This window comes from Protopterus annectens, chromosome 16.part0, assembly GCF_019279795.1.
Source record: "Protopterus annectens isolate FY-2018-M chromosome 16.part0, PAN1.0, whole genome shotgun sequence".
In the NCBI taxonomy this organism is placed as follows: Eukaryota; Metazoa; Chordata; order Ceratodontiformes; family Protopteridae; genus Protopterus; species Protopterus annectens.
In genome coordinates, this window is record NC_056750.1 from 544385815 (window position 1) to 544398613 (window position 12799).

The 12799-nt window shown below is 37.9% G+C and overlaps 1 protein-coding gene across 1 annotated transcript in view; it reads left to right on the top strand.

The window, feature by feature from the left end:
* The window catches only part of LOC122790617 (protein GPR107-like), a 584732-nt gene that overhangs the window by 319559 nt on the left and 252374 nt on the right, over positions 1-12799 (top strand). The window contains exon 4 of the mRNA XM_044058143.1: positions 7754-7842. Coding sequence (XP_043914078.1) covers positions 7754-7842 — 89 coding nt within the window. The remainder of the gene's footprint in view (positions 1-7753; positions 7843-12799) is intronic.

The window sequence follows — 12799 nt, forward strand, 5'->3', positions numbered from 1 at the left end:
TCAGATAAAGAAGTTATGTACTCACCATAACGTTCCATCTGAGTAGTTATACTTCATTTTTCTGCAGCCTTCCCACCCTCCGTCCCCCTGACCTTTTCATGTGAATAAACATGTTAGGTTTATTTAGTTGAGTTGCTAATATGTATAGTTGCAGCAAACTCTATCTGAAGGAAGATGGGAGATGGTGGTGTGTTATAGGTAGTGGGAGGAGCTTGGAGCAGATGCTAGAAAAAATGTTGCCGGCTCGGATCCGATATGGATCCGTATACCCACAGGTTGCAGAAAAATTAAGTATAACTACTCAGATGGAATGTTATGGTGAGTACATAACTTCTTCTTTTTTAACCGGATTAAATTGACATATTCAGCGTTTGTAGTAAGATGTTAAATGATGATCACTGTCACGGAGGATTGCTGCGCTATGCTAAATTCTGCACAAATGCAGAGTACATAAAGTGAAAGCTTTCTCATGGGCCATTTCATTTTGTTTGTGAATCTGTTTTTGACCAGATTAAACATGCGAAAAAGAGTGGTTAACTTTAAGTATTTGGAAGGGGTGGTTGAGAAAAAGGGAAGTCTGAATGAGGAGGTCAAAGCTAGACCCAGAGAGACTGCAGACAGTTGGCACAGAGTATGGGGGGGTGGGGGTGTATGACAAAGAAATGGCAAAGAAGCTGAAAAATAAGGAGTACAAAACAGTGGTGCGACCAGTGCTGTTGTATGGTACAGACATCTGGGCAGTGAAGACAGAACAGTTGAGGTAGCTAGAGGAGATGAAGGAGATGTGCTTGAGATGGGTGGTAAGATGCAGTCTGTGGGACAGACAAAGAAATTAGAACATCAGAGCTGATGCCCAAAAAGCTTCTTTTGTAGAGAAGGTCTAAGAGAACAGATTACGGTGGTTCAGGCGCACTTATAGAAAAGTTTTTATGCAGAATCAGTGTGTTGCTTCATTGTTTGTTTCATTTTACAGAAAGCACAATTTGCTATCTTCCATTTCTTCAGGGCACTGCCTCTTAGAATGCAGTGATCAACTGTTCATTTATAGTGCAGAGTAAACAAAAAGCACTTCATTTTCCTTTGATGTGGTTTCTGTTGAACTTAATTTCTACATTATCAGCAGAATCTTTTGAAGAGACATGATGTAGGAACTAAATTTCCAGAATACCAGTGAGAGAAACATATTCTTTCCTGAACCCATGCAGATTTTATTGCTGTCTTTTTCTTAAGTTTACCTATTTATATGCTTGCTTACTAAAAATTGTAAATGCCTAAGCAAGCTAGGCATTGTACAAGAGAAACAGCAAGTTCAAAGAATTTTATTTCCTAGTGCCTTTAAATATGTACATGCATTAAGTTTGTCAGCTTAGACATTATAGTAAGCTGTAAAAATATTCGCACATGTATTTTTTGTTGTGACAGGTAGTCTATGCGCTTGCTTTTACTGGTTGCTTTTTGTTTTTGTGTGTTAATCTGTGGAATAACTTAACCAGCCCAAGTGTTGTAGCGAAAATACTGATTCTTTTAAAGATTACACTGAAAATAAAGGTGAAATTTCTGTATGCCCAAGGCAAGATAGGACAGTTTCCATCTGTCATCTTAAGAAAAAAAGGTTGCTTACATTTTTTTTTTATTCTCTCCACAAAAAGGTACACTATTTAAGAATTAGTGCACTGCAGAATGGAATTATTCTTTGAAATAAAAACAGTTCTGCAAGCAAGACTGAGTAATCCCGTACATGATGCAGATCAGCCAAGGTTTGCAGGGAAGTAGAGCAGGTCAACAAAGAGATCATTGTACTTCCAAGATTGCTGCACACTGATCAAGGTGTTGATTTCAGCTCTCGCAGTATGAAAACAGAAACTGAGAAAGAAAGGCCATTGAAACCGTCATTTTGGGCAAATTTCAGTCAATGGCTAATAATTGCATCACATGGATGCCAGCAAATTTGGAGAACTTAAGAGAAAATCAGCCAGACGTGGAGAAGCAAGAACTGTCTGGTAAGAATCTTGTAGCTCTTCATCAGAAAAAGGCAGGGCATAAGATAACTTCCAGTAGTTTGGAAGAAAAAATAAATCATGTGTACTTGACAGTAAAGTAAATGGCATGGCCACTAGTTGATCATGACAAAACTGTGGCAGAATGGAAGAGTGTTAAAATTGAAGACAACGTAGTGTTTGTGGAAAATGAGGTTTATCCCAGCAAACAGGGAATGTCAAGAGGCAGATGTAAGATTCAAACTGCTGCATCCAGCTCCCTTCAGAGAGAGAGAAAGTACAGAAGCTGTCTAGAAGCAGAGTACCTTGGACTTAAAACAGAGTCTGGTACTGTGAGATGGAGATAATCAGGAAGAAGATCAGCAACACTAAAATTATTAAATAAATGGGGAAAATAAGCACAAGTCCTATTGGATATTGGAAAAGATGTGAAATACAGCTTTGCAAGAAAATGTATTTAGGAAAGGCTGTAATTTTATTGACTTTGCTATACATGTGGGTGAACTGTAAAGCATATACCCCACTTTATCATTAATGTTTAGATGAAGGACACTGAAGAGAAAATACAAATAACTGTACATAAAAAGGATGAATGTCTTGATTAATCTCCTTGGTTTAAGCTGTAGACAAGGGTTTTTGTTTTACGCAAATAATTTGATAAATAAGACAAAATGATGATAGGCATGGAAATGACAGCTTTCTTGCATCTGCAAAGTTATCTTTTTTCTGTCAGATGTTGTCAAAGGGCACAGGAAGCCTGCATGTGCTGGCAGCTGGACTTTCCGGCTGTACATTGTGTTCTGAGTGAAATTTACAAGGATTCTTTTGTGCATCTACAAAGTTGTTAGCTGTTTTTTTGTTTCTAAATACTAACAACTATTACTTAGAGAGGAGCTGTCTGCAGGTGCAGCCAATTAATCATGAGAGTCTGGTGTATTCTTTGCTGAGATAAATTAACGTTTAAAGTTATAGTGGCAAGCTGTTCGGTGAAAACGTTTGAAACTCTGGGAAGTCTATAAATAGTAATAGCCTTCCCAATAGTCTTAATACTTTCATGCATTTAATAGATTAGTAGATAATTTAGTTTATTCAAAGGTAGTCTCTGTACTTTTTCGTGGGGCTAAAAGTCCATGTTGAAACCATGCACACAGATTTTGATATCTGGGAGGGAACTAGAGAGAGAGAATGAACAAACAAATAGCAGTTGATATAAGTGGGATTGCAGGCTGTAGCATCCACATTAACATGGGTAAACCATTTTGATTAGGTAGTGCTTGTGGGAGAGCTGCTGCTCTCTGGAGATGTAAACTTTGTTTGTTGAAAATTTACATATTTTTGTACATTTGTTCAAGTTAAGAGGGTGAGAGGGTTCTGGCAATGTATTTGAATTTTTGTGCGTTTTCATTGACCCAGACCATCTTAAAATGTGACATAGGTGTAAATGGAGATGAGAAGAAGCAACTGCTCAAAAGATCAGCCTGCCAAATAGTCTAACAGAATGGCTACTCTGTCCATATTATCATAGAATCTAGGTGGTATTACATCTGTAGACAAAAGTATTTTAATTATATTAAGAAATGCAGGGTGCAATATCAGTGTTGTCGGAGATATAAATTCACATGCTCATTTTTATTTAAATTGACCAAAATAAAAGATTTCAGGATGGACATTGAGCAGAATATCTGAGATAACTGAAAGGGAGTGTAATAACATTACTTGATAGGCTTAAGTAGTGATAGAAGAGAGGAAAAAGACAATGGTAGATTTTTAATTGTAAGCGGCTGTTGGCAAGGGTGGAGGATTAAACTGGTATGTATTTATATTCCACCAAAAATGCTGTTATGAAGGTTACATTTATTTGAGAAATCTGCTTTTAGCAAAGATAGATAAGTGAAACTTTATTTGCAATAGTGAGGATGTTGTCAGGAGGACTTAGAAGAGACAGTATAACAAAAGAGGGTAGATGTCTGAAGAAATATGAAAATGTTTGGTATGGAAGATGTGAAATCAGTAGTAGGAAAAAATAATTTACATGCTATTTGGCAAGGCACAGTAACTGGGTTAGACTGGATAGAATATATTTCACACAAGCACATATATTTAGTTGAAAAACTTTGACACATATTCAATAACTATTTCAGATAATGCACTGATAAAACTAAGCTAAAGATATAAGGTAAAGAATTGAAAGTGAGACACTGGCACTTTCCTACTTACCCATTAAAGAGTAGACTTTGTGGAATGGGTAGTGGAAATGATTTGAGATTTATTAAGGAATGTAGAGATTTCTTCAGAAGGGTTGTAACTGGGCTAAACTGAAAATGGAGTTTAAAACTATGGTAGAAATAAGAAAGAGAGAGATGAGAAAGAAGTAATAAGAATTATTAGGAGAAGCTGAGAGGAGTTAGTGTTGTAGAATAAGGGGTATCTGACAGAAAAAGAGGACCTACTGCAGAATGTTTTATGGAAAATAAGGACGTTTTTAAGTAATATGCACAAGTTTAGAAAGGTTGCTGTTTAGAAACTATTTTGATTAACTCCAGAGCACAAAATCTTTTGGTCAATGACTAAGGCAAGAAAGTGCAAAGGGTTGCTTCCAAAATTGGGGAGCATGTGCCAAGCAAAAATAACCAGAGAACTTGGAGTTATTTTCAGAAATTTCATGAAATTTGTATAAAGCAGAGGAATGTGGAAACCAATAAAAAGCGCAAATGGAAGTATTTGTGGAAGACTTAATTATGCCAAGGACAAAGGAAGATGAGGCTCAACAATTAATAGCTAAAGTTGGAAGAGACTAGATGAAAACGGTTATGTATAATCAATAAACAGGGAAGTATGCAGGAACAGACTGTATTTCTGTAGAGGTTTGGAAATTAGGAGGGAAAAGTGATGTATGAAAGGTTTAAAATTGGTGGGACTACCAGTATCTTGGAAGAAAGCCGCTGTGGCTGTACTACCCAAGGATGGAAAAGACCCTTCAGACTGTGTGTCGTATAGACCCATTTCAGTTTTACATTATGATTAAATGTTTTGTCAATGTAGACATGAAGTGCTAACTGATGTATGTGGATCACTGTGATTTTGTGGAAGGGAGGCAAACCTTTGACAACATTGATAGAAAAGTGATGTTCCAAGCAGAATATAAAAAAATTCTCCAGTTGGTGGGTCTTTATGTAAAGAAATCATTCAGTAAAGTCAGATGGGATTTTATGAGTAGGGCAGTGGAAGCATTTCTATTCCCTAATAGAGAAAACATCCCTTTCTAATCAACCCTTTTATTCTAACAAAATTTGTTTGATCCAAGGAACCAGACAAGGGTGACATGTTTGCTTTTTATTTGTTCTATATGTTTAGACTTTGTAAAAGGAAATACTTGACTCAAATTGAAGGCTATAGTTTATGGTAATCAAGAAATGTTAACCTTATTTGCAGATGATATTATTTTTTTGTAGTTGATTAATCCAGAAAAGGACATTTCAATGTAGTGGAAATTCGTTAAGCAGTATTTACGGGGACATAATAAGGTGAAATATTTAGGTGTAAGGATTACAGTGGATTCTGTTATGGCAGCTAAAGTATGTGTGTGAAGAGGCTTAAAAAAAATATAACAACAGAGAAACTGGATGCTATTGATTATGGACTTGGTTAGTAAGATATAAGCAGTGAAAATGTTTTATATTTTTATTAAGCAGAGGAATAGTTGTGGACAATAATTAAAAAAAAAAAAAAGGAATTTATTTTCTAGGGGAAGAAGGCGAGAGTTAAGTATGATAGGTTGATCTTCCGCATAGAGCAAGGTGGTGTAGAATTGCTTGATTTGAATGAATAGTTTAAACATAACAGTTAAGGCTTGTAATACACAGGGTAAGATGAAGGTTATAAATCAAAGTGGAAAGGAGGAAAGTTTGAGAAATGCAGAGGAAATGGGATTTGGAATGCAGATCGTTAACCATACGGAATATTGTTTTAGTCTGAGAAAGTATTCCAAGAACTTAGACAACACAGGAAGAAGAAATAGAAAATAGTAAGGGGGGCTGGAATTTTAAACTGACAAAGTATCCAAAGTATTGGGAGCAAATAACTAGAAAGGTAAGGGTAATAGAGTGGGATGCGGCCAAGCAGGCTAGAGTTTGCCTTCCTAGCAGAATTGATATTGGTGTACAGACAAAGAGAATTGGATAGGAGCGGTCTAAGTGAAAGACCTGCTCTTGTAGAGTTTTTAGTAAAGTCTAGAACTGAGCTGCTGTTATAAAGTGGTTAATTTAGTAGGGCATATAAAATATTCCATGATAAGTATGAGACTTGGTCACAGGAGGTTAGAAAAGATTCTGAAGAGAAACTGGAAAGGCAGTTTACAAAGGAGCAATTGAAGGACATCTGTATGGCTTCCAAGTATGTGACAGAGTCCAGAAGATTTAGGATTTTGCTTGGAAGTGTTTGCATGGTTATTTTTATACACAAAGCAGACTTTGTTTTCCTCCTGCAGATAAATGCTGGCGGTGTGATAGAAAAGTGTTTTTTTATTTTGGTTGTATAATGCGTTGATATATTTTAAAAATTCCCTACAAAATACTCTGTCAGAAATGTTGAGGGGAGCATATGGCTGTTAATTAAGGACATGATCTTTTTCTACTGGGGCATATGATCTGATTGCATATTTAGTTGAATCAGTCCTCACTGAAGTTTAATGCTATTGCCTGCCAAAAAGCAATTATTAGAAAATGGAAATCAAAATCTAAACAAAATATAATTGAGGCATTGAATATTGTAAAGGCGATAAAACATCTAGAAATGGGATCCTTATAAAATGGAAGGAGTGAATTATATAAAAATAAATGGAGTTTGTGAGAACAATACATGAAGTGTAATCAAAAGGTGGAGTAAGGTTTAAGGCAAGGCAGGAACTGAGCAGTTTATATAATGCTGGAATGAATAATTGTTAAGTCGAACATGTAATGTATAATGCAAATATGAGATATTAATATGATTTGTTATTTCTGTGAATGTATGTGTGCCTGTGTTTTGTGAGGGAGGTTGGCATAATGGTTACGGTGTTTACCTTACAGACAAAAGGTACAGGGTTTGATTCTCACATGGGGTAATTGGCTTGGCTTAAAATGACCCAGAAGGGCAGTTAGCCTAGTACTAATCTATGATCCTATGATAATTTTAATAAAGGTGTTAACTACTCACAACAGTGCCATCATTTTTAATGCATTTGACCCTAACCAGCCACCAGCGGTAGTCCTTGGTATTTATGGTAGTGGTACAGCAGAAGCATTTTAATCCAAAAATACAATACAACCACGATACAAGTTAAGCGCTTTCACCCAGAACACTTCCAGGCTAGCTTGTTTTCTGTTTTTGGTTCGTGGTTCTGCTGGAGTTTTATTGATGAAACATGGGACAACGTCCATCCCAAGAGCTGCTGTTGCTTAAAACTCTAGTTTTCCAACAATTTAAAGGTTGATGCGTGTCCAGCACTAGTACTACACTATGGCTAATGTGTATTACTTTTTGTTGACTATACTGGAACAAACAAAAAAGGAAATTACAGTACAAATACTTATCTTACAGCTTTGATGTTCATACTGCTGAAATTTATTGAAACTGCATTTTGAATACTGTTGAGATGTAATGTAGCAGTGCTTTCTAGGTATGGTTTTACAGTTTCTTCACAGTTTTGTTTTCTTAGTATATCACTGTTTTCTGTTGTGCTGTGTAAGTATAGCAATATATTAATTAATCTATTCTAGGAAAAAAATGAAGATTACTGTGCCCTGAACAAAGAGCCCAAACCTGATGAACAGGTTGGTCTTCTAATACTGGACTTCAAGAGTAACAAGTAAGTGATAAATGGAGTTTTGTACAAGTAAATTTAACTTTGAAGGTTCACTTTCAATTTTAAGTCGACTCCGCAAGAAGCATTTTACCCTGAATCATCTGTCTTTAGTTATTGTGTGTCATATGTTTAAGATTTTTTTTAGTCTTCTCAAAATGTCTGGTTCAGTCTTATGCTAATCTTCATGCTGAAATATATATCTGTTGCTGCAAAAGTTCTGATCATCTTCATGTAAAACTGTTGCATCATCAGGCAGTAACCCTTAGGCTGTCATACTTCTTCACTTGCTTTACATTGGTCTGTGTTTTCAAGATGACACTTTTGTCAGCTTTCATTGCAGTGTACACAGGCTTTTGCAAAAGCAGTGTCTCTTGTTTTCAACATTTGTTGTCACGTGATACAATTCTCATTCTGTTATGCACAGTTGTTCACTGTCTGCAGTTGTATCTGAATTGATAAAGCTATGACAGCTAAGTATTTTCTTTTCTTACTCCCTAAACCGATTACAACTCAATATTTTTCAAACTGTATTATGCTTGAAAAAGTTAGTTTGCCAGCTAAACTTCAGTATAGATATGGCAGGCACGTGGCACTCGACTACCAGTTAATATGGTTTATTTGAGAAAATAATAGTACTGTTACAATTTGGGATATTTTCCTAAAATTCAGTTAAGCAATAAATGTCACTAGGAAGAATACCTTAGAACCATGTTTGTTTAAAATAGTTGAAAAAGCTTGAAAATTTTTTAGAGGAGGCCAAAAAGAAGGAAGAGTGAAGATAATATGCCCAAATGAACTTGGTTACTGCTGGGGATTTTTTGTGCTACCATATTATCTTGTGCAAGTTGCACTGGTTACTGGTATAGTCATACATCACTTAGAGTTCTGATTTATTTGACCCTTCATGTCATTCTGCTAGTCTTAAATGGATGGCATGGTTTTGGTGTCCTCATGCTGGTTGCCATTCCACCCTGCAGCTGTTGGGGATTCCAAGTGTGAGCCTAAATTTCTCAGGTAAATGTTACTTTGCTTTGTAAGCGCCATCCTTTGGCACTTCTTACTGAGATGGATGAGGATAACTGCAGTGGTCACAGTTTTATACAGTCCCTTACAGGTCTTTTGGCATGGTGTGTAATGTATGATATTGGCTTTCAAAGTTGCAGTGTATTTTCCTATGTTACGTTTTATTATTTCTTTTTATTGCATAAGTTGCAAGCACACTAATCTTAATTTTTAATGCACATATCAAAATTATGTTTTGAAGGAAGGAAATGACTTACTTCTGATAATAAGGTGATGTTTAGTTCATAATTGGTGAAAGCATTGTGCAATGTTTCTGTGAAAGGGAGAGCACTGTGTAACATGACTGTAATGAACTAAGAGATGTTTAACTGCTTTATGTTCTTCATTAGATCATTGTTGCACTTATATCTTGCATCTGGGACTTCAGGTCTGGGTGTCCTGTCTGGACAGTCTACAAGAACTGAGTAGCCTTCCCCTGTCACAGCATATGGCCTCCCCGGAATACCACCAATGTGGTAATAAAAAAGGGAGACATAGGCATCTGCCATCTTCAGGATTTTTTTTTTACTATCGTATGCATTTTTAGAAGTCTTGTTATTCAGTGTTACTTATTATACCATGACCCCCCCCCCAAAACGTGCACGCTGATTGGCCAGCGTGCACATTATAAATCGAGTTATACTAATGGAAAAAGGTCCGGTCGCCCGGACTTTTTTCCATTAGTATAACTCTACTTTTAAAACACTGTCTCGCTATGTTAAATGGGTTTAACATAGCGAGACAGCTTTAAAATAAGCAATGGAGATCTCCGTTGCTTATTTTAAAACACTGTCTCGCTATGCTAAACCCATTTAACATAGCAGACAGGTTTTAAAAGTTAACGGAGAAAGCAAGATCTCCGTTGTTTTTTTTCGCTATGTTAAATGGGTTTAACATAGCGAGACAGTTTTAAAATAAGCAACGGACATCTCCGTTGCTTATTTTAAAACTGTCTTGCTATGTTAAACCCATTTAACATAGCGAAAACAGTAAAAAAAAGCAACGGAGATCTTGCTTTCTGCGTTGCTTTTGCCCACAGCTCTGATGTACTGCGGATGCCAGACATCTGTGGAAGGGCAGTAAACAGGCATTATACTATGCCATTATTTAAGAAAAGTAATAGTTTCTTTTCTTAAATAATGTCATGGTATAATAGCAATAACCCACTTCTTGGTGTGGGTAATGCTGCATTTACCCACGGTTGGCTTTGTTTGGCTCGCCTCGGGACCAAACCACGCCAACCGTGGGTAAATCCAGCATTACCCACACCCAGGCGTGGGTTATTGCTATATTAGTCCTATGGGTACTTATGAGTCCTTTGTGTCTGTGCAAATTCACCAAACTCAGGCAAATAAATACTCCATTCAAGATTTATTTTTTTTCTTAATTTTTTTTTTCTTTCTTACCTTGAAAGTTTCCTCTTACTGCATTTCACATGTCTAGCAAGAATAAAGTAAGTACAGGTGTGGTAGATGAATCTCTTAGAGAAGAGACTATTATACTAGCTGTTTTTTTTTTATTAAGAACTGGTAGATTTGTCAAAGGTTTGTGCCAAAGACTGTCAGAAGTTGGCTACACACTATGGAGTTGTAGCTAGACTGTAAACACTTTTTGAGATCTTGGCACACTCAGCCATGTTATTGACTGGTCTGTCCACCACCTTCAAATGAAGTGGAGGGACAAAGTGAGGAGGGAAGTGGAAAATGCTACTCTGAGTTCTACTACCTGATCAGTCCAAAATTACTTAGACTGATGAGGCAGTTGTATCCCTAGGACTGGCTGTTTTCCTCTTCTCTTCAATCCTCTGGTGATGCCCCTTCAGAAGCCATCATGGCCAGAGACCTGAGCACATCCATGTGAATTAACAGCTCACAAGAGCTTTCTTCAGATGCATGGCCTATACGAAACCAAGAGGATCCCAGAGCTGTTAGCATTGGTGAGTAGACTCCACAAAGTATTTCTGAAGAGGCTGAGGGTTTTAGTATGCAGATCCAGACCCTATATCATTGCAAGTAGACAGTCCCCTTGAGAAGAAACAGAAAGCAAGATTTTTCATGCCTGTATTACCTAGACAGACTCCCTCAAAAATAATTTAGGTGGTCCTCCTCACGCCCTGTTTTTGGGGAGGCCAAGAGGTCTGGTTCAGAGTGGCCCAGGGCTTGCTGAAAGTACACAGTCCATGCTTCCTGCCCAACCAGACCCCTTTTCTTCCTTAGTTAAAGAAAGATGACCCATGAGGAGGAGGAATAAGAGGGATGTCAGGGCACTGACAGAGAAGAATATTGCGGATTCTACCCCCAAAATCTCATTCTTAGGTTCATAGGATGATACTAGGCTGTTTGCCTGGAGGCCCTTGTAAGCCTAGCGAAGAATTTCACTCATATTCCTACAGTCAGCACCTGATGTTCTTCGTGTTTCACTGTTGCAGTTATCACATTTGGGTTATTTGCTTGGAGTAGCTCTCATTCGGCCTGATTATCATAGTCTTGGGTCCTGCATCGGTTGCTGTCTCAACTTCCATGACGTCAGGTGGTCAGGGGTCTAAAGCATGCAGCTGACACCATTACATCAGTCTTTCTTGCCGTGCGGCATCTGAAGCAGAAGCAGTTCACAAGTGCCAGTCGGCCGACTTCTGAAATTTTCGTTTTCGAACTTCAGAACCGAAGTTTTCAACTAAAGCTAAGTACCCCATTGGGGAAACTTTTTCTTGCTCTAAACGGATGTCAGTAAAAGTCAATAATTGTATTTCTTGTGGAAAGCAAATACCTCATAAAGATTTTCATTCGTACTATATTCCGTGCCTAGGCCCTGACCACGATGTACCTCGCTGTCTGTTTTGTGCCTTATTTAAACCACAAACTATTTGTCGTCTGTATATTTTCACTTCTAAATATTTTGGTGCTCTGTTCAATTATCCAGATATATCTTCGGTAAGCCACCCTACTACTGACATTCCAAAAAAACGCAAAGATAAAGACATAGACAGGCTGCCTAGGTCCAAAGCTGTCGACAACACTTCTCCTAAGCTAGTCACCAGTTCACTCGTACTCAGTGAGGTTCTTTTGCATACCCTCTGCTTCAGATTCGCAGGCCTCTACTGAGACCCATTCGGAGTCCGGTATGCTGTGAGATGCTTCAACTGTGGAACCTGCGGATTTCTCTATCTTGGATGGGTCCAGAGCCGCTGTGCAGGCACCGGCTTCTGAGGGTATATTCAGGCCTACTGACTTGCATATTAAACTGACACCATCTTCTTCTTCAAGGCCTAAAACTTGAACCATGCCTAGGAAACTGACAACCAGACTGCATGGTCAGGCCTCTATGCCTAAAAAACAAATTATAAGAATGGCTGAAGATCTTATTACTTTAATCAGGGAAAGCCAACCTTCCCCTTCTAAGAGACCTAGGACTGAATTTGCTTGACACTTCTGACCAGGATTCTGAAATTTCTGTTTCCTCTGATGACCAGGATTTACTCTTATCCACCTATGAGGAATCTGATGCAGAGGACTCTATTCCCTCTACTTCTCCCCCAGAGGATGTTTCTTTTGGTAAAACCTTGCATACTCTTGGGGAGCATTTTCACTGGGAAAGCCAGGATTACTCAGATTCTAAAAAGAGGCTTAGAGATTTCTTACTCCTGCCCCAACACAGGCCTTTATCTATCTCTCCTGTACTGGATATTGTTGATGATGCCTTTTCGAAATCTAGCTTGGCCCCTGACTCTTTACCTCCTGCTCCCAGAAAACCGGATAGATATTACAGGGTCCCTGATAAGCACAAGTTTCTTTTTAAAAATCCTACTGCGAATCCTGAGACCATTTCACAGAGACCCAAGGGCATTAAGGCTACTACTGCCAAAAATCCTACCCCCTTTGATAGAGATCCCAGAGCCGTG